The sequence below is a fragment of the Herpailurus yagouaroundi genome, unplaced genomic scaffold (genome assembly GCF_014898765.1).
Source record: "Herpailurus yagouaroundi ecotype Mexico unplaced genomic scaffold, PumYag 205, whole genome shotgun sequence".
Classification (NCBI taxonomy): Eukaryota; Metazoa; Chordata; class Mammalia; order Carnivora; family Felidae; genus Herpailurus; species Herpailurus yagouaroundi.
Window position 1 is genome coordinate 372,426 of NW_024412436.1, and position 22,977 is coordinate 395,402.

Sequence of the window (22,977 nt, forward strand, 5' to 3'; positions counted from 1 at the left end):
CACAAGAATTGGGCTCTACACACAATTATTTCTTTTGTTTTTCCTTCCTTCATACCCTGTATGTTATATATATACTTTGCGCATAGGAATAACTAGCTAGAGATAAGTTTCAATGGAACTTGCTTTCTAATTTTGGCTTGGAGTCTATGACAAAGTGTCTGTTACCTTATCTTTCAGACAAAAACTTGAAGACCAAGATGTTCTCCAAGTGCAAGGCATAATTATTATATTGAGGATATTAATCCATACTTTCCTCAAATAATGCTGCACCCATGAATTTATTTTCCATTTCCCTCATATCCACTTTCTCTGAAATTAAATTGATATGGCATCTTACATTGTTAATATCAAAATAGTCCTCCTCCCTTCTTTCTTTAAGTATCTGTTGAATGGCTCATCGTGAGCTTAGAGAGACCTGCTTGCTCAGAGAAGAGACAGAATTGTGCCTTAAACATCCCCTCCCCAGCATACCCCTGTCCTCCAGTGCAGCACTGGGTTTACTAAGTACTCAGGAAATATCTGTCAGTTTGGACTTGACATTCTAAATCATTACATGACTTATTTCCTTTTATCATTTATCTCAGCACTAAAGGGTAAGTAGTGCCCATCTATTGGTAGGATACTCTTACTTTCCAAATTCCGAGTCCCACCCCTAACCTCAAAGGAAGGAACGATCCTTAAAGCCTATTTGAATCAATTAATTTCTTCATTCATGCAAAAATTATGTAGGGGGAAAATGAAAAGTGGAAGGAAGAGGAAAACGTCAGGATACTCTTCTGCCTCTTTTCTGTTATACTTAAAATTAATCATATAAGCTTTTTCTAACTTTGCCTCAAGGGATCCAGTGAGAAAAAGACTGTAAGGCTGTCTAGCGCAGTGTCTGACAATAGTGGATGCTTGATATATACCAGTTTGTTTATTATAATATAATGTACTAAAATCAGAGGATCTCCCTCCTTTATTGCTACATGATCCACCATCCTATTTTCTTCTTTTCTCTCTTTCACTTAAAGAATGGTCTGTGTGTGATTTTTAAAAAATATATGTATCCATAATATATATAATATATATAATTATTTAAAAATATTATGTATATATATATATTCGTACGATGGTTCAATGCTTAGTTACCTAATAAAGTGCAGATGAGAGATTACGTCCAACATTTTCCTTAAATCTCTTCTACAATTTAAGACATCTCAGGGAAGGGATAGAGGAACTCCTCCATCAACGGATCATGATTTTTATCTCTGTCAAGTGACCCACAATTTGGTTACTGGTGCAATGAGAAATTAAGAAATTAGCACACTTTTATGACTGTCATTTCGCAGTCACTCAAATCAGAACTGGAATGCCACAAAAACAACTCCCTGTTAGCCCAGAGAAAAAAAAGAAAGAAAGTAAAGGGGAAATTCAGATTAGTCACAAAGAAGTTCCCCCGCCTGCCTGCAGAAGCTGCAGTGTTAAAACTGAGAGAGTGTGCTCTGTTCTTTCAATTGCCTCTTATCTCTGGTCCCAGGACCTCTGTGTATTTTCTGATTGATAAGCTTTGTTTTCCCTTCCCCTCCTTCTTTGTGAGGAAGAGGTCAGTCCTCCATCAGGCTCCCCTTTGTTACAGTTTTCATCTTCCCTGCATCCAGATTGTGAAGATGGAAGGGGTCCAACCCCTGGATGAGAATGTGGGAAACGCACCAGGGCGAAGATTCCAGAGCAACAAGCTATTGCTGGTGGCGGCTGTAATTCAGGGGCTGGGGCTGCTCCTGTGTTTCACCTACATCTGCCTGCACTTCTATGCTTCCCAGGTAAGATGCTCCACTGGGCCCTTTGTTTCCTCCAGCTTGTGATGATGGTAGCTCCAGCAGCTACAGTCATTTGGAAATAGTCTGATGTCAAAATTCCTGATTGCCCCCCGACCTGCCCCTCAGGGATTGTAAAGTGTGGTCAAACACCCTCCTGTCTTTCTTTTCCTTCCTTCTTTTCAGTAGTGGCAGTGGTGGGGCACAGTGGAGGTAGGGCATGGGCACTGCTTCTGGATTCTTCTTTTCCTCGCAGTGCAAGAATCCTGACATTCCTTTATGAGCTGTCGCTTTGAAGCATGGAGCCACTGCTATACTTGCTTTACCCATTCTGCTAGTAAGCATCTGATCAGGGGATTAATATAAAAAGGAAACAAGAAAGGGACCAGTTCCACCTTTCCACTGCATTCATAAACCCCATAGGTGATTTGCTTTTTGAAGAATGCCGAAGGTACCAACATTAAGTTCCTTTAAATAGCTAACCTGTGTTTTTTAAGGGCGGAGATGTGCATGTTCACGTGCATATGCATACATGGCCAAATGATGACCCCACCAACTTAATCAGAGATTGTATTTCAGCTATTCTCTGCCAGTCACAACCTACAGACATCACTTTGTCTTCTTCCCACTTTGTCCAATGCATTGTGTAGTGCGTGATCATCTTTCTAAGTATTTCCCCCACTTAATGCAGATATTCTTTCCCTTTTTCCTTCTCTTTGTTCTGATCCATTTTACATTATTTTTTAAATTTACTTGTTTGTAACTACAAACATTATTAGGTCTTTAAGGATGCTCTTGACTACAAGAGATTCCACTGAAAAGGAAATAAATGTATAATCTTCCCATGGTCCCTTGTTGGGGCCAGTCTGATCATTCTTGTTTCCTTGGCAGGCTGCTTTGGGTTGGAAAAGCCTCTCCCTGGGAAAGGTGAGACAGTAGGAACTTTCATTTCTGATGGCCATGTCAGAGACTGGGTACTTTAAATTAGACCAGGAGAAGATAAGCAGAGTCCTAGCCAATGCCTGGGCTTGTCTTTGTCTACCGGAAGTAGGGGTTTTTGGTGTATAGAGGCCGGCGGGAGTGCGGTTGTGATCACTGTACCGCAGAGAGGGCTCATGTTCCTAAATTCCAGAAGCGTAGCTGGTGTCATGTCAGGTCTGCAGACCAGCGAGCACAAGGTGCCAGTCCTCTCTTCATCCTGCCACACATTTCCTTCTCTGTGCAGAGCCCCTTGCGTGAAATTAGAGTAGGCGATTAGAGGGGAGGGCTGGGGGAGGAGCAACGTGTCCATGGCAGGATGCCTAAGACATAGACCGGAATTAGGCTTTTCTGAGAAGAAAACAAAGAGAATGACCAAAAATAGAACAGCTGAGTGCATTCACCAGGTCTAGGAGCCCTGAGAGTGCTTTTCAAACAACCACAGTGTTACATATTTCCTTACACCGTGGGATGATAAAAAGACAAGACAGATGGCCCCAGTCAAGGCTCAACAATTGCACCAGGGCTCTGAGCAGGAAAGAGAAAAAGGTGAAACAGCTCTATAGCCAGCTGGTGGCAGGGCCGCCCTGGACTGTCAATACCTAGGAGATGCTGAGAAGGAGAGGGGTCCTTTCTGGCAAATCACCCAGTGACTAGGTGAACAGAGCTTGGAAGGAAACATAAGCACGAGTTTCTAGGATGCTCGAATTCACAGTGAGCCCATCGCTAGGAGAGAATTAGCTTTCTGTGGTCCTGGAACAGAAATGGAAGCAAAGACCCAGGAGGTATGTTAGAGCTGTTTTCTCAAGAAATGTGCTCTCATATACTCAGGATACAAAATTTTTTTCTGGCACAGATATTTGAAATTCTTCACTTGACATTACCTTTAATTTTTTTTTTCTTATTTCTTAGCTAGACATAATTTCTTGTACTGTTGTAGGACCAAGGGCAGCATAATGGGTCCTTACATTTAATCTCATTTAGTCTAAAAGGGGGAAGGATAGCATAGATGGGTCATGTGTATTCTCCCCGGAATTTGATCAAATGGTTGTGGCGGCAGTGTGTGTGTGAGTGTGCATGTAAGAAAGAGAGAGAAAGGGAGAGGAGAGAAGGGTGTAGAGTAGCTGTTGAAAAAGGGACATAGACTGGTAGCCTTCCTAAACTCATTGATAAGACTGTTTGGAATTTTGGTTGAAATGGGGTTGAAGGATGGGGTTGGTGGTGATGTAAATCAAACCCCTACTTTTATAAAACATAGTATTTCAGGGGTGTCTGGGTGGCTCAGTCAGTTGAGTGTCCGACTCTTGATTTAGGCTCAGGTCGTGATCCCAGGGTCATGGGGTCAAGCCCTGTATTGGGCTCCATGCTGAGCGTGAAGCCTGCTTAGGATTCTCTCTCTCTCTCTCTCTCTCTCTCTCTCTTTCTCTCTCTGCTCCTCTCCCCCACTCACACACACTCTCTCACTAAAATAAAATAAAAAAAACAAAAAAACCACATGATATGCCAGTGATGTGTTTAAAGGGTGAAATTGAGCTGAAATGCTGATCATTTTTCCAGTTAAACTGGATCTATTTTATTGCAGGAAAACACATTTGGAAAATAATCATGATTTTTCTTCATTTCCTAGATTTAACTTTTAGCTTTATAAAATAACTGCCTACATGTAGAGGTCTGTAAAAAATACAGATATAGCTATTAAATTTCATTTGACAGTGGCCTTTCTCTTCAATCAAGTTTATTTAATAACCTTTTGTTTTCTCACCACTCTGTTGAGTTTTATTTACTTACGTGAAAAGCAGAAGTTTGAGTTTTTGAGATGCGAGAAAGAAAGATAGATCTTACCCACTCCTTCTGTAACTTCCCTCTTTGGGCCTTGATTTACTCATTTTAACACAAGGCAGTTGGATCACATGAACAGAAAGATCTCTTACAGCTCGATATCCTGTGAGTATATAGTTCATATATATATTTGTAGAATGGGTATGAGGATTTGAGAAATACAAAATATAAGTAAACAGGTTTTTGTGTCTAAGCTTATGGATTTATGCTTCTTAAGAAGGGACTGGGGGAAATCAAATTTGCACATATATTTGTAACTTGTACTTATTCACATATCCTACACATATCAGATAACTTAATATGGGTTAGCTAAATGCCTTATTTAGAAAGGGGAAAGAAGTGGATGCCTTAGAAGAATATTCATGACACAAGTTATAAAATTGAGTGCTTCTGCCACTAAAGCCAATAGACATTTTTAGATATTTATTGGGATTACCATTTAAAATATCAGGCTCCCAATTGTATCTGTAGTTTCATCTGGGAGCAATGGCAGAAAAAAGTTGACCTATGAAGCATGGAGTTTGTGTAAATTATATCCATGTGTCTCAGGGCTTTTGAAGCCAGGGCTCTTACGAGATTTATACCACCTTCACTATAGCACTCTATATAGGTGAGGGCTTTTAGTAATAATTTTGTTTTGAGATAGAAGAAGAGAGAGAGAGAGAGAAAGAAAGAGAGAGAGAGAGAGAGAGAGAGAGAGAGAGAGAGAGAGAGAACCTGCAAAATTGCATGTGTGAGCAGGGAAGGGGCAGAGAAAGAGGGAGACAGATCATCTTAAGGAGGCTCCACACTTAGCGGAGACTGACACCAAGCTCAATCTTGACCTGAGCTGAAATCAAGAGTCCGACACTTAACTGACTGAGCCACCCAGGTGTCCTTTTTTTAGTGATGATTCTTCAGCAACCCCCCAGTGAAAGTTTTACATTCCTTCCACTTTCACTGGTGGGAAGAACAAAAGTGGAGATGCTTGGAAAGTGAATTGACCTCTTCTGTACCAACAATGCCCAGGATTAGAATTCACAGTTTATTGATAAAATGTCAGGCTATAACTTGGACTTTTGTTTGTATCATTTAGGAAGAAAAAGAGGTGTTTTTGCTTGAAAAATCTTGTCTCAGATTAGCTCAATTTAAATGCGTCCCCATGCAACCTAACAAGTTTTTAGAAATACTTTTTTTTAATAACATGCAAATAAGTGATTTCTGATACAACTGAGTTTGCATTTCATAAACAATTCTGTGAGAATTGAAAAGAAACATCTGAAGGATTGAACTGATTTGTCATTAAATATTTTTCAGGTTTTTAGGGGAGGTACTGATAAAAACATACAGAATCTTTGGATTTTTGAGCAGGCATTAGATATAGCCTATCTAGAGATAAAACCCCATAAACTCAGAGACGGTAGAAGCTCGGGGATCAGGTAATGCTTCAGCTGATATTAGAACAAAGAGGGGAAATTCTTTAAACAGACAAGAGAGATGGTGTTGGGTAGGGGCAGAAGGCTTCCTTGTTCAGAATGGTTGAAGTGTTCATAGGGAAAAGTGGCAGATGAGGCTGAAAACTTAGGCAGGGGCAGATCACAAAGGGTCTTGTCACTCTTGCCAAGGGGCACATTTATTTATTAATATGCAAAAGAAAATACAGGAAACATTACTAAAATTGTTGCTTCTCCAAATTTCGCTTCTCTACTGTGTGGCCTACTTATTGGCAAATACAGAAAGTGAATCAAATCTCATATGGCACTAGGGGGCACCACAATAAAACTAACCATTCTCAGATTTATTTATTTATTTTTAAAGAGCCTATTTCTCAGGAAGCTAAGTGCTGATCCATGTGTAAGAGGATGAACAGTACCCGGGGGCCTAATATTGTTGACTATTTACACAGTGATGATATTTTCTCAGTGAAAAACTTAGATACATGTTCTACACAGTGATATTTCCTAAATGAAAGTTTTAGCTACATATTCTCACCCACATATTCAAAATAGGACAGAGTAATTTGGAGAGATCATGTTGGAAAATGTCATATACATATACAGATACAGAAGCAAACATCCACACATGCACGGGAGATCTGGAAAGCTTGGTATAGACCCAAGAGTATAATCTCCCGATTCCTTTTCTCTGATGTCAGCCCCTAACTACCAGCACCAAGTAAACCCAGCCTTGCCCAGGGCTGACCATCCTGCCCTTCCAATTCTATTTCTTTTAGTAGCAATTACTTCTGTGCCCTTCACTCTTACAGAAACTGCAGCTTTCCACTCTTCAGGGATTTTTCATTCATAGAAAATGAACATTAATCTTCTGGAGACATCTAGGCTAGAGAAGCCATGTGCAATATTGTTTTCTTTTTTTTTTAATTTTTTAATGTTTATTTATTATTGAGAGACAGAGCGTGAGCAGGGGAGGGGCAGAGGGAGAGGGAGAGGGAGAGGGAGAGGGAGAGGGAGAGGGAGAGGGAGAGGGAGACACAGAATCTGAAGCAGGCTCCAGGCTCTGAGCTGTCAGCATTGAGCCTGACGCGGGGCTCGAACCCACGAACCGCGAGATCATGACCTGAGCCAAAGTCGGATGCTCAACCGACTGAGCCACCCAGGCGCCCCTGCAATATTGTTTTTATGTTATGTTTGGTGAGTGAAAATAAACAACTGAACTGCAAAGTAGAAAGGTTATTTCCCAGTCCCAGGTGAAATAGATGGTCCCGACACCCTATAGCTTGTGTGTTTTGTTTGTAACCATCCATACTTTTGATGTCCGTATCTTTCCAGATGAAGGAATCAAAACACTTCCTTACATGAAATTACAAAACATCGCAAACTTTTGGAGGAGCTGTTGGTATACAGGAGAGAGTGTGCTGGACCAGAAACTAAATGACTGGTTCAGTCCAGCCTTTTAACTTCATGACCCTGGGTAAATTCTGTAAAATTCCCAGAGCATCAGTTTCATCATTTCCAAAATCAGAATTTGGTTGTTGTGAGGAGCAAATGTTGTGTTGCAGAGCTTTGTAAATCCTAAGATTATTATTATTATTCATGAACATGCTTCCACAAGGCTAGGGCCACTAAAATGTTTACTTTGTGGCATGTATACACATGTATGCACACCCCGTGACCTCAGAAAGCGTATCATAGTTAAGGTTAACCTTAGCTTCATGAACACTGACTTTGCTACTGTAATTTTTAGGATTAAAAACAAGTCCCAAAACCCTTGTAATAGTGCTAGCATTTCTGAACATAGATTTCTAAGTGAGAGCCCACGACTGGGTGGGAGAAAAGAAGAGCAAAGGGGAGAAATTTATGAAGGCATAACAGTGTTATCGGGTTAGCATCCGAAAGTGGTTCAGAGATCTAAAATGACACACTTAGAACATGCCTATTCCATCTGGGGGGGGCCCCCCCCCCCAGTTTGGTATATTTTATCCAATTCTCCAATGACTTTGTTGCCAAATAGAGTCGAAAATTACGTCTAGAAAAAGCATGCTATCTTTTTCATGATACTGGAAACATTGGGGATAGGGCTAGCATAATCAAATTTGCTTTCCGCAGACCTTTCATTCTAAGATGTAGCTTAGGTGGCTTGTTAATTGTATAAATTTGTCTAGCTTTGGTAACATGTAAATGCTATTTAAGAACATACTCTGACCGATAGAAAAATGGACAGTAGACTCAACTTTAATTCTCCCAACACTAATGTAGTGAGCATTATATATGATGGTAATGCTTCCTTCATTCCCTAAATGCAAACTGTATATGTGGGGAAGTGAGAGTCCAGTGAGTTTAAATGGTGTACCCTCAGGGCTGGGCTTTCCTGTAGGTATAGCTACGGCAGAGCCAGAGAAACCATCAAAGATCTGGATGAAGATGAGAGTGTCATAAAAAATTGAAAGCAAGCAGCAAAAACAGTCATTAAGGGCAAATATAAAAACCTGCTGGGTTATAAAATAAGTTGTAAAACACATACTGTACAGTTAAGTATATATAAAATATATTTATATATTTTATATTTATATATTTTATAAATTTATAAATATATGTTTTGTATATAAAATAAATTTTGAAATACTCATGTGTTGGGTGCTTAGTGTTTTTAGCTTCAAACTCCCCAAAAGTTCCTAACCTGGCCCTGTATACGGTACAATGAAGACTGGGAACGCCAAGATCTTTTTGGAGGGATAACTGAGGGCTGTCACTCCTACTGTCATTTCCAATAACAGCCCCTTGTTTTTGCAGATCTTTTCTGTACTTTTGTCCTCACTAATTCACTACCACCTTGAAGGCAGTTACACACATATTTGTGTCCAGTTTTTCAATGAGAAAATGTGAGGCTTGAGAGACTTGCTTAGGTTTACACAGAAAAGTCAAGGTTAGAAATTAAGACAAGGTCTAAATTCTAGTCCTGTCTCTTTCCATTACACTTGGCTAAGACTCCATGACTCTTGGCTTTACAAATTTTGTCTGGCTGTTTTAAAATTTGTTTCCTTTTCTGGCATTCGTAGTTTTTGAGGAGAAATTGAGGGAAAGATTTGTGACCTAGTATGGAGGAGGAAGATTCTTTTCTGAAAGAGAGTTAAATCTATTTATGCCAATGTAGGTAACATGATCAATGAAGCTTTAACAGTTGCATAATACCTTATGGTTGTTTTTATAAGACGGAATATTGCATGTCTGGTATATTCATAGATGAGAAAGGGGACCTCAATTTGGGTACTAGCTCATCTTTTCTTTTCTGAGCCCGATTTTCTCTCTTTTATTATTATTATTATTTTAAATTATAAGGAGATTAGACTACATAATCTCCCTAGGCCTTTGTAATTCTGTCAGACTCTGATTCAAAGATTTACTTTAATGTGAAAGTGTGATTTGCCACTGCTTGTAAATACCTATTCAATCATGTGTTAGTTTTTTAGAGCTGCCATGATAAATTACCATAAACTAGGTGTCTTAAACCAGCAAACATGTATTTTCTCACAGTGCTGGATGGTAGAAGTTCAAAGTCAAAGTCTTTCCAGGGGCACAGAGAAGTCTTTCCTCTGAAGACCCTAGAGAAGAGTCCTTCCCTGCCTCTTTCTGGCTTCTGGTGACTCCCGGGAGTCCTTGATCTTCCTTGGCTTGTAGTTGCATTACCCCAAGCTCTGTCACCGTCTTCGCCTCACCATCTCCATGTGTATACCACTGTGTCCTCTCCTTTTGCTTTAAGGACACCAGTCATATTGGATTTAGGGCCCACCCTAATCTAGTTGGTCCCATGCTAACTTAACTAATTACATCTGCAAAGGCCCTATTTCCAAAGGAAGTCACAAACTGAGCTTCCAGATGGACATGAAAGGTGTGTGTGTGTGTGTCGGGGGGGGGTGACACTATTCAAACCGCTACAAACCTCTTATTCATTTACTTGTTTAACAATATCTATGGTTATTATTTTCCTGTCAGACACTGAGGAAACAGTGGTGAGTGAGATATGGTCTTCTTTGCCCTCCCAGAGTTTCCAACACAGTGGGGAAACAAGATGGTTAAAGAAGCAATAACAGTGTGTGAGACGTACTGGATAACCACATAGGGTACAGTGAGAAACTTCAGTAAGAAGCTTCACAGAAAGCTATCTACCTATGTCAGTACCTGGTTTCTTGACTGGGAGTATAAAGTGAGCACACTCCTCTTTTGCATTAGATGCTTTACTTCTCTTCCATTCCTTAAAAGAAAGGCTTTAGTTTTTTTTAAAAAAACTTTTCAAGTTTTGTTGACATAAAATGTTACATTAGTTTCAGGTGTACAACAGAGTGATTCAACCTATCTATACGTTTGCTGTGTTCACCACCTATCTCCATACATTCCTGTACTTTTTACTCCCATGACTTATTCATTCCATAACTGGAAGCCCCTGTCTCCTATTCCCCTTAACCCATTTTTCTGAACCCCCTACATCCATCAATTTGTTCTCTGTATTTATAGATCTGATTCTGCTTTTATTTATTTGTTCATTTTGCTTTTTAGATTCCATATATGAGTGAAAACATACAATATTTGCCTTTCTCTGTGTGATTTATTTCACTTAGCATTGTACCCTCTAGGTCCATCCATATTGTTGTAAATGGCAAGATCTCACCCTTTTTATGACTGTATAATATTCCACTATCTATATCTGTATCTATATCTATATCTCTACCTACCTACCTATCTTTATACCTATTAGGAAAGGCTTTAGTTTAAGATGTCATTGTCACCACCATGATCATCCCATGATGATTTTTATAAGTTACCAATCCCAGCTTTCAGCAGAATACAGGTTGAGGATTATTTAGGCTCATGCAAATGAGGCTAAGAGCTTCACTGCACAAAGAACACTAGAGATATCTTTGATTGTTCACTAACCATCAGAAGGAGTCACTTGAGAAGGAGACCTACTGCTTTTATTAAGGAAGAGGGATTTATTGTGTTGAAAAAAATCTGTTCAAAGGTCTTCTTATCACCCAATCTCCCAGGGTTTCTCTTGAAGGTTGTGATTTGCTGAATCTCTGACATGGAAGAGTTCATGGGCATTGTTTATTCCACAGTGTGAATAAGCACTTCTTACTGCTTTTTCCATCAGTTTAACTGAGGTTGGACATCAAGATGAGGAAATTAGAAACTGAGAAAGAGAAGGGACTTATAGATGGCTTCAAACCAGACCCAGGTGTTCCTATTCCCAGACGAATGCCTTGTCTGGTTCTACTAAGTTGCCCTACCAAGGCAACAATCCCTCCTTTTTGTATAGCAAGTGAAATGGGGAATGAGTGACTTCAAATAGAAATATATTGCTTGTGATAATTTTGCTATTCCCTTTGTACTCAAGGAAGAATGAGGCAATTTCAAAAAACCTTGAGCAGTGTATAATGTTGGCTACAGCCAGTGTCAGCTCTATGTGATTATGTGATTATGTAGCCACTAGCTAAGGTCTGGGCATAGTCTAAGGGGCTAAGTTCCACCTTAGCTCAGCAAACATTATTTACTGAATGCCATTATGTTTGATGCATTGTAAGACTCATAATCATACAGTGGGTACATTGTTAACAGAGCCTTCCAGTTGCTTAGAGACTAGCCTTCTACAAGGATATTATGGTGGAGACTTAATCATTGGGGTGAAGAAGGGTGTTCTTAGAAATGTTTTGGTAGACTCCTCTGCCAATGTACTTTAAGGACTTCCCCAGTTAATCTGGAAAGGGAAACCCAGATACAAGAATACCCTTCCCTTGGGGATATAATTGGTTGTCTTGGGTCAGTCATATAATTTTGAAGGTATGTTCATGTCACCTGGATGCTTATGCTTCATTTGGTTGTTTACCTGAATACCTGGATTCCTCTTAGGACTGTTAATTGCTAAGCACTGAGGACAATGGAACCACAGTTCTTGTTCTCTGAGATAGGAGAGGGTCAGTAAATGGCTCTTTGAGAGATCTCCATTACTAAGTAAGTTTGGCAGGAAGAGTGGAAGTGGTGAGAAAGCAGGCTACATTAGTATTTCACATGGGTTGTGTAGTTGGGAAGAGAATAAATAGTAGGAGAAAAATTACAGCAAAAAGGTGCCAGCAGTCACGGTGAAAGGTGGGGAGGAGCAAGAGAAAGTGTTTGGATGACAATTAAAACAGCTCTTCTTTGTGTTCATTAAATCCCCCACAAAAGACTCTTTATTAGAAGAGGTTTTCAAGGCCACACCTCTTCATCTCTAAGAAATGTACCTTTGGGGATATGGTTTTATGAATACAGAAGCCTCCCTGGCCAAAGTACCAGTTTTTGCCCATTCTTCTCATTCCTTTCTGAGTGGGCTCGTGAACTTCCCTGATCAGAGGGGGGCCCTTCCCTTTGCAAGGAGGCTGTTTCCACTGAGTGCACACACACATGCGGCAGGATGAGAGTCTACCTCCCCAGCCTACTGTAATGAGTTAAGTATGGAAAATTCCATCTTTCTTTTCAGAGGCTCCTTGAGACATACACCAACAGCTTGTGAGGTTGTGCTTTCATGAGCTCTCAGGTCTTCTCTACTGACATGCAGCCCAAGGTGGATGAGGCTCACATTCAGTGCGAGATGGCATGGTCAACTGGGGAGTCCCCCTTACAGATCTCTTTCCCCACCATCCAACACTGATTCACACCCCAGCGCACTCCCACGTAGGATCCTGACACTGTAGCCTGACATCAAGTGAGGAAGGGCAAGGCCCACATAGTAAGTGTGGAGCCCACTTCCTGCTTTCATATTTGATGACTATCATTCCCTCCTGCCACAGATGCCCCTCTCCAGGACAAATGCCAAATGAGTATAAAGGTGGCAGCCTCCTGCCACATCCCAGTGAGTCAGAATTAGAAACTCACACTCTCCCAAGATGAGCCCTTGAATGAAGCATCACATTTTTGGGAACTCGGTACAGACTGCTAGGCAAACCCTAGCCATCAGATATGTCCCAACCATGTTCTTGAACAGTTCAGTGCTCAAGATGCTAAGAGAGGCCAGGAATGGACCTAATTCTGGCTCTTGTTTGCAGCACCTGCTTGCTTCCTACTTTGTACTAGTTCATGGGCCTGCTGCTCCATGCCAGGAGCAGAGCCTCACTAGAAGTTTTGCCAACCTGTACAATACAGACGACCTTGTAGAGTTGTCTGAAGAGCTTTGTTTCTGGAGAACTTCTGGATATTTTGAGATATATATGAATATTTTGACAACTGTGTAAAACCTAATATTTATTCCTCATTAGTATTATGATGAAAATACTTCAAATTAATCTTGGACCCTCTGACAAATGTTTTCATAGGTTTTGTGTTTTGTTTTGTGTTTTTTTTTTTTTTTACTCTTAAGATAATACAGGATAAAGTGAAAAGTTATTATCAGGGACTGGAGTTCAACCAAATTCAAGTTAATACCTGTTTATTTGTGAGCAAGTTCTTAAGAGCATTGATTCTCATTTTCCTATATGCAAAACATGGGTTGTTATTATTCATACTTAATAGGATTATTTTGAGCAACAAATGAGGTAATGATTCTGAGAAAGAACAACCTAATGCATGGCATGTTATAAGTTCTTAGTGAATTTTTATTTTTTTTCTTGAATACCAAGAATGGTATCATTTCTAGACCTTTCTTCCATAGAATGTCTTTTACTTATCTGGTCCCTTTCTCTCTTTCAAGGCCTCTGTCCAAGTTTTTTCTCCTTGAGCTGCCAAAGCCTGCAGTGACTTTTTTGTTCTCTGGAACTTTTTCCCATACACTGTCTATTGATGTTTCCCAAAGGTTTTATGTAGAGGGAGGATTTTATTTCCTCAGCTGGCATATGTTTGTCAAAAATAAGAATTGTGTGTTCTATTCCTTTCTGTTCCCAGAGTTGAATGAATGCCTGCCACACAGCAGATACTCAGTAATTGTTGATGCTGTTTCAAACCACCAAATAATATGACAATCATATTATTCAATCAACTACCAAATAATTCAGTAGAACAAACATTTCTTGTTTGCATCAAGGAAACGATTTCCTTTATACTTATGCTTCTGAGACCACTTCATTCCAACATCAGGACTATACTTTTTCTGATGTGCTTGACCTACATTAATTTGGATTTCACCTTTGAGAATGATGTGGGTTCTTCAGACTTTCCAGCTTGTTCTTACATGGAAGCTCTCTGAGACCTTTGATATTTTCCCTTTTCTTTTAGTATCTGGAAAGGATCTGAGGATTTTGCTTTTCATCATGGTAAAAAATACCATGTTTGTTTGTATGTGGGTAAAATAAATATCTTCTGATTGTTTTCTGGTAATTCTTTCTCATTAGGCCCGGATGCTTTTGTACTGTTTCTTTGGGCTATGAGAGCCAAAGAGCTAATATTTCAGGGACTTTGATAGTCTTTATTCACTATTTTAATAATTCCTTCATTTCATACTCATATATAAGGCTTGAGTAGTGTTGTGCTGAATAAATTAAGAACATGGATCTTGTCTTCCATGTGCATCTGAAAATAACAGCTGACATTTGTCGACTCCTACAATATTCCAGGCCATGTGGTGAAAATTCACAAACATTATATTATTTAATCTTCTTTCACTCTAAGATATATATTTTATTATTTCCATTTTATAGGTGAAAAAACTGAAATTTAGCAAGTTAGTACCAATTTCCCAAGGTCGTACAGCTAAATAGTCTTGTAGAGCAGATGAGACGTATGGTGGTAGAGTGGAAGTCAATAGAGAGTTTTTGTTTTATTCTGTTTTTTACCTTAGGATCCACTCTTGGTGCTATACATTTTATAGGTTTTAACAAATGAATAATGGCACGTGCCCACCATTACAGTGTCATACAGAATAGTCTTACTACTCTGAAACTTCTGTACTTACCTACTCATCTCCCCCTGCTCCCTAACACCTGGCAACCACTGATCTTTAACTGTCTCTATGGTTTTGTCTTTTTCAGAATGTTCTGTATTCAGAATCATACAGTATGTGGCCTTCTCAGATTGGCTTCTTTCACTTAGTAATATGCATTTAAGTTTCCTCCATGTCTTTTCATGGCTTCATAGCTCATTTCTTTTCAGCACTAAAAGTCCAATGTCTGGATATATCACAGTGTATTTATACATTAACTTACTGAAGAACATCTTAGCTGCTTCCAAGTTTTGACAATAATGAACAAAGCTGCTATAAACATTCATGTGAACAGAGTGACTTTAAACACTCACTGTGCGAGTGCAGAAGCCAAAAATCAGTTCCTGATTTAGGCCTTGAAGGTGGTGATATTTTGATGGATGGACACAGATGGAGGGACATTTTTGGCAGAGAGAACAAAGGAGGCAAATATATTTCAAATGCTCGCCAGCCTGATTGCTGGGTGCTTTCACATGTTTCTTAAACTTCACAGTCATCTGGAACATTCCAATAGCAATTATTATGCCATAGTTTCACACAGATGAAGACTAATGCTCAGAAATAGTATATAATATCTCCAAATACACAGAGCTAGATAAGTCACAATTTGAACTGAATCTGACTCCCAAGTCTGTGCTCTCTGTCTCATCCTACCAGGCTCTAGTTAAGGGCAAAAAGATTGGAGAAAATGGTTGGCTAGAGCGTATGACATGGAAAGGATATGTGTGGTAATAAAGCTTGACAAGGAGGTTGGAGCCAGGCAATGGAGGGTCTGTTGGGAGGGTGGTTCAGAGCAGTGGGGTAGTGAGTGTGAAGAATCAAATATGGAGGACGAAGGGAAAAGTGGAAGGGCACAGAAGAAGAGGAAAGGAGAATCTTATTTTATTTTACAACATTTCCTAGACTTAATGGTATTGATGCCAGTAAGAAAACTTCTGAGAATATGTAAATGTCTAATACTGGTCATCTTCAGGAGAAGAAACAGGAAACCTGAGCCTGGAGTTCTGTTAGATCTACCCTAGAGAGGAAGTCACGTTGGCTTTCCTTGGTCTCAGAGAATGTCCTCTTGGTTATAACCACCCCTACTTCGTAAGGGTACTTCAAAACATTCAGAACTTCCTTTGATTTGCAGGGAGTGTTTGGAGAATCAGTCAAATAATTAAGTCATGAGGGCTTTTAGATCTCAGAGCTTGATGTAAACTTGGATGAAGAGCCTTCATGTTTTTCTCTTTTATTAAAATTGACTTAGCACTGCAACTTTTAAAATCCAAATCATGGACAGTTAATGCTGGAAGAAATGCCTGTGATCTTCTGGTAATTTTTAAAGATGAAAAAACTGACTTCTAGGAAAGTTATGAAACTTGCCTGGGATGACATTGTACCTGCCCCCCTGACATTAAAACCAAGGTTGCTGCATGCTGAAATGTGACCATTCATGCTGGGACCAACCAGCTAGAGAGCATTGGGAGCATTTATTTACCCAGGGGATTATGGTGATAATGTAATATGACCTTTGAGAGGCCCTCTTCCAGAACATTGCCTTAAGCATGAAGGATACTAATTTAGCTGTCACAAATAGTTCATGGAGGGGACAGACTCTCAAATCATCCTAAATCAACAGCTCTCTCCATGTGGTTACCACCGGCAGCTCTCAGAAAGGCTCTCCCTTCTTCCTACGCTGCCTGTTGGTTTCAGCTTGGTAAGGCTTGTGATGAGAAGGCTTAGAAGGGAAGTAGGGGATTCCTCATGTGTGTGGGCAGTCCCCAGTGGAATCTGCTTGACTGCAGCCACTGGTGTGCCAGGAGAATGGGAAGCAGGGATTCCACACCCCAGGGTATGAAAACAAATCCCTCCCCATGCCTTTGAGCAAAATGTCTTGCCAAAAATAATCTGTGAGAAGAGATGTTGTTCCAGGCAGGAGCAATAGGTGGTGCTTTTTGTTTTTCTTTTTAATTTCCTTTTTTAGTAGGTAATACAAGCATATGGTGCAAAATTTTAAAAATATAAAAAAAGTAGACCATGAAAAGTAAGTGTCCCCCCATTCCTGACCTCAGGCTTCCAATTCCATTTTCCAGAGGCAATATTTATGATCCGTTTTCTGAGAATTCCTTCAGATATATTTAATGCCCATACAAGCATTATTAATATTTTTTAACGTGAATGGTAATATATTTATTTTATACATGATTCTGCCCCCTTTTTTTCACTTCATATATTTTGGAGATTGCTCTGTATTGAACTGCTTTGTTCTTTTAACCATCATATTACTATAGACATTTCATTTATTCAGGCTTCCTTTCTGCATTATTTTACCTCTCTTGCTGTTGAGTACTCGCTTGGTTCAAGTTAGGTTTTTCAAGCCATTAAACAAAAGAGGAAGAGCCAATGTTAGAAATATATGCACTCAAATCTACTGAATTCTGAAGGATTAGACCAGTTTCTATGGCCCGTATGATCTGAACACAGGATAGTCTTACTCCTGTGTTGCAGTGAAAGAAGAAGTAGCCAGGAAGCTTCCAGAATCATTCCCAGTGCATCCTGGGAGTTTGTGGCCATGGTGGAATGACTGGCCACAGCCTTCTGCATGAGGGGATCTCTGACTGAATGGATTTCTCAAGATGACTATTAAATGCTCTGTTATCCAAAATGGGAAAGGGGGGCTCAGAGAGACAAAACAATATACTAGAGATGGGTTTGGCAGAGGTGAGGACAGATCTTAGATGCTTGCATGACAGAATACTCCTGGCTCATCTTGGGAAATGTTATAGAAAAGCAAGGGAGCAGGTACAAGTCTGGGTCTAATCTTCATAGAAAAAATGGTCTCTCGTCAAGTCATTCCTTCTATAGCTCCTGCATTTCTGCTTCATAGGATATGACTTGTCAATTTCATTTGTTCACCTTTTTTCCTAAAAATATATCCTTTTTCCTCCATCAGGTGCCACCTCAGTATCCTCCAATTCAAAGTATCAAAGTACAATTTACCAGTAAGTATTGTTCAATTGATTCATGTTTTTATTAAAAAAAAAAAAATGTTTATCCATTCATTCTGAGAGAGAGAGTGAGCAGGGGAGGGACACAGAGAGAAGGAGACAGAGAATCTCAAACAGGCTCCACACTGCCAGCATGGAGCCCTATGTGGGGCTCAATCTTACAAACTTTGAGATCATGACCTGAGCTGAAATCAAGAGTTGGATGCTTAACCGACTGAGCCACCCAGGCGCCCCTGATTCATGCTTTTAAATGAATCTTCTTTCTAGTCTCTTAATTTCTTCCCCCAAACAGGATCTCTTCCTATTCTTTGGGAAGTATGAAATCCTGCAATTGTTAGAGCCTGCATGCTGTTTTCATTAGGGACAAAGAAAATGTATAAAGAATAAAAGGGAGTAATTAGTTACCAAATATATGCTTGTCACTATTAATCACTTTATATGCCTCTCAGGAAACCTCTGAATAGGAATTATTCTCATTTTTCGTAGGTAAGAAAACTAAAGGATGACTTTCCGACACATCATTTCCCACTAAGTTGATTATAGGACAATATTCTGTCTTAATGAGAGTTGGGAGGTCCCAAATATGAAGGCAAGGTGATCCACTATTAGGAGAGCATTATTTGGATCCATGATTAGTATTAGGACAATCACCAGTAGTTTCTATATGGATATTCATTTGTTTCATTCATTCCCTTCATTTGCCTGAAGGGAAGTATATCTTGCCCTCCAAAAGTGGTCTTCATTTTCAATTTAAACTATGCCACCTGGGCCTGATGCAAATCAAGAATTAACTGAATTGTGCCCAAGAGTGGGGACTATTCTTTCCTATGACTAAGGGACATGGACCAGAGTGGGTAATCTGAGATGTGGTTGCTTGGCCATTCACAATGATATTGTGGCTGAGGTAGAAATAAAAGAAATTTAGTCTTTTTGCCTTACACTTGGAATGGCCCTACACAAAGCTACCAAAGCTATCAATCTGTGTCCTCCCCCATCCTTTATCTTCTCTCTCCTGTGGTAGTAACTTTCCCCAAAGCACTTTCCGGGAAAAACTAGCAATAAAAAGGTAAAATGGAGAAGCAGGTCTGTGTTCTTGAACTCTTCCACCTACATCGTATCGAGCAGAACTGAGCCCACAGACATTCTGGGCATGGCGGCATTATCGAACTTAAGTGACTGCTAGCAAAGATCAGTAGTAAATGCTGTTGATAAGTCCAGTGCCCAGGGCATGTAGCAAACTTGCACTTCACAGTCAGGTGGAGAGAGGATACGGCAGCATTAAGAGCAATTGCTTTGTGTGAATGGGGTGTGCAGGCCCTGGGCAGGGGCACTCCTGCTACCCTTTGCCCTTGTCTATTCATTGAAAAAGGAAGGAAGCACTGAAGTGGCAACACCTCCTGGTTTTGAAAAATCAGAGAAACTTCGAAGTGCCATTTCCTGCCACTGGTCTGTTGCGACCACTGCCAGTTGCTCTAACCTCTTAGTTTTTGCATCCAGCTCCGTTCTGAAATCCTCTTGGCCACTAGTATTAGCTTTGCCTCTTCTTCCATTCCCCAGGTAAAGCAGACTCCAACCCTCATGTGGAAACACAATGCTCTCCTTCTTTTATTCTTTTCAAAAATCTTTCCCGATCATGTTCTCTTCATATGTTTTTAGATGTACTGGAAGATTGTTGCCGAATGCTGTGCTAAGAAATCATTCTTTTTTTTTTCCTTCTTGCCCTCCCCTCCTTAGAGTGTGGGAATGGGACAGGTTGCATCATCACATCCCCAAACAAGGATGAAACCATGAAGGTGCAAGACAACTCAATCATCATCAACTGTGATGGGTTCTATCTCATCTCTCTGAAGGGCTACTTCTCTGAGGAGCTCAGCCTCAGCCTTTATTACCGGAAGGGTCGGAAACCTCTCTTCTCTCTGAGCAAGGTCAAATCTGTCGACTCCATTGGAGTGGCCCATCTAGCTTTTAAGGACAAAGTCTACTTTAACGTGACCACTCACAATACCTCCTACAAAGACATCCAGGTGAATGGTGGGGAATTGATTGTCATTCTTCAAACTCCTGGTGGATTCTGTGCCTACTGAGGACCTGAGGGCTGCACCTAAGCCTGGCACCAGCAAGAACACTGAACTGGGGTTGGACAGGACTCTGATTCTTCTGTGGGAGTGGAGAAGTCGTCCTAGCTTAGCCCTCATATATGGCCACACGGGATGTGACCAGAAGCAGATCCCCTAACTCAGGGATATTTAAAACTTATTTTACATACGAATTAACTTTATTTATCTTCACATCTTCTAAATCACCTATCCCTCATCCCTGATGGTTGCGTCAAGCTTACTAGTTACCTCTACAAAAATGAGAAAATAGGTGCCCCTGCCTTAAGGCACATTATTTCTATTGATCAGGAAATTGTCATAATAAACTTTCTTTATTGAAAAAGACACTTGACTACCCTTTGCTGGAAATTTGACATCTGGCTTTATCAAAATGAAGAGGACAAAGGAAGGGGACATGAATCTGTCAAAGGTGGTATCTCTCCAAGATGAAATTAGTTGCTATTTGCATAGTACCTAAATACTTCTCTCATTTGGTGGAGTTCAAAAGGAAAATCGTCTTGAGAACAGCTGCCAGGACTTGAAGACAGCCAGCTAAAGAATACTCTGTGCTCTGGGCTTTTTTTTTTTTTTTTCTTTGCCACTTTGCTTTTCCAGCCTCCAATGTAATTAATAGAGATTTCCCTTCAAAGATGCTATGAAAAATGTAATCAGAAACTTCAGGAAAACTGTAAGAGATTTTTCCAAACTCGGGAGAGCAAGATAATTTATTGTGAAGGTTATCTTTATCGCATGGGAGAGCAGTGAAACTGGACATCTCAGGGTAAAAGTCAGTAAGAATTTAAATAGTCTGGGAAGGAAAAGACATAAGCAGGAGGCAAAGCAACCCATGTGCATTCTCCTGCTTATGCTGAATATACAATCAGCTCCATTTCTTGCACATGTATACCACATTGCTAGTTTAAAAAATGAAGCAATTCTTTTCTTAAACACAAATTTATGTTGAGACACTGAGAAGCTATTACATGAAAAATACTGACATCTGTCTACAAACACCGTCATATCATATATGATCTCACATTGATAATTGAGACTAGAATGACCAATAATCAGCCAATACCAATAGGGGAAAAGATCCACTTATTTTTAATTTAAACATCCCTATGGATGCATCAGGCTTATGGCACTGTGGACAAACTTCCAGATGATTTGTAAGAACTCAAATTTTTGATAAAATTTTTAAATGGCAGCAAATGTCCTCCTCCCATTTTAAATAGAGTGTATAACATAACATAGAATCTTTCTGGATGGTTCTGTGTCATCACAGTGATTGTACAGTGATAGCTTCAGGATCTCCAGAAAGGTGGAAGGCAGTGTGCCCCTACACTAAATGGCCTCAATTACATTTTGACTTTTTCCTATCTATTTAACACAGTTTTCCATGTGTTTTATCTATGTCCACCTATGTTCCTGCACCCTCTATTTTAATCTGTTATGGAGAGAAGCTAAACAAAGATGCATCATAAAAAGAAGCTAAATAAGAGAAATTGTGCATAAGAGTCACAAGCTCTGAGTGGCTGCCAAGGCAGTCACATACTCATGATCATGATCATGACCATGAGCATAATCATAGGTAAACATTAGTGGAGGGTCTGCTGTGGACCAGGCATTGGGCTAAATGCTTTACATGAATTGTTCTGAGCAAGATACTCTATGACATTTGTCTTAACTACTCAGAGAATTTAAATCTCTGTGTGTCGGTGTGTGTAGGGTGTGTGTGTGTGTGTGTGTGTGTGTGTGTGTGTGTGTGTATTTCTTTGTTATTGACTATGGTCTGCAAAGTTGAAGTTACTCAATGGGTGATATCTAATAAGTAAATGTTTATGACTTAGATAATATTTAAGAATATATATATTTACTTTTTAAAGTTTGAAATGTCTAACTATATTTCTCCTGGACATGCACATTCCAGGCCTAAGCATAATTGTTCTGTGGGTTATCTGTCTTTGGTGTCATGGTCCTTCCTCACAGATGCCCACTCCCTTTGGGTACATGTGGCTTGCTCTTCCCATGCTGGCCTCCTTTGGCCATGCAGGGATTTTATTTTGCCATGCACCAGCTTCACCCCCTCTCCCACTTCTACCCATCAAAATATGTTTGTCCTCTTTAAGTCATTCCTTCAGAAAGATAATTAACCCTTCTTTGGAGACAACAAAGTTTTGTGGAAAGAGAGCTGAATGAAAAGTCAGGAGACTGAAAACCTAATTTGATTCAGTCAGTAACTAGCTATGTGACCTTAAGCAAGTAACTTCCCATTTTTGGATCCTGTTTTCCTCTCCTGTTAAATGATCATTTTAGAATCTTATAGTGCTAACTGTGAATGTACATACTAAATGTCTACATACTGGTTGCTGTGAGTCAAGATGTATAGCCTTGGATTTTTTTTTTTCTTAGACAAACTAACATCTTCACTCAGCCTTCTTGAGGATTCTTTCAAAAAGCAGCTGCAATCGTTACTTAGTAACTTTCTGTTTAGGGGATGGCTTAAGGGATTCCAATCTTGATCCAAAATCATAATTTGTTCTTAAGCATACTGGGCAGGTCCCCTATTTTAAGACATAATTTTGTAGTTAGTGCTTTTCTGGCTCTCAGGAAGTATTAATATTGATATTAATAATATAGCTAATAATAATATTGATATTTACATGGAAACAAATAAAAGATTTCAGAATTCACTACTGGCTAAAGTGCTGCTGCAGTTTTTATTTATCCTTCTCTTCCTTTCTTTGTTATGATCAGCTAATTCCTTGATGAGGGAAGGATGGGGCACGTGTTCCAGTTTCCTAACTGCTTCCAATTTCTTTTTTTTTTTTATTTAAAAAAAAATTTTTTTTAACCTTTATTTATTTTTGAGACAGAGAGAGACAGAGCATGAATGGGGGG

At 39.7% G+C, this 22,977-nt stretch overlaps 1 protein-coding gene across 1 annotated transcript; it reads left to right on the forward strand.

Annotated features, from left to right (window-relative positions):
* The first annotated feature begins 1,298 nt into the window (after window positions 1-1,298).
* On the forward strand, window positions 1,299-22,770 carry TNFSF4 (TNF superfamily member 4). The gene is made up of 3 exons (XM_040451667.1): window positions 1,299-1,802; window positions 17,926-17,974; window positions 19,715-22,770. The coding sequence occupies exons 1-3, from the start codon at window positions 1,314-1,316 to the stop codon at window positions 20,062-20,064; spliced, it is 888 nt and encodes a 295-aa protein (XP_040307601.1). The 5' UTR covers window positions 1,299-1,313; the 3' UTR covers window positions 20,065-22,770.
* The last annotated feature ends 207 nt before the right edge of the window (window positions 22,771-22,977 follow it).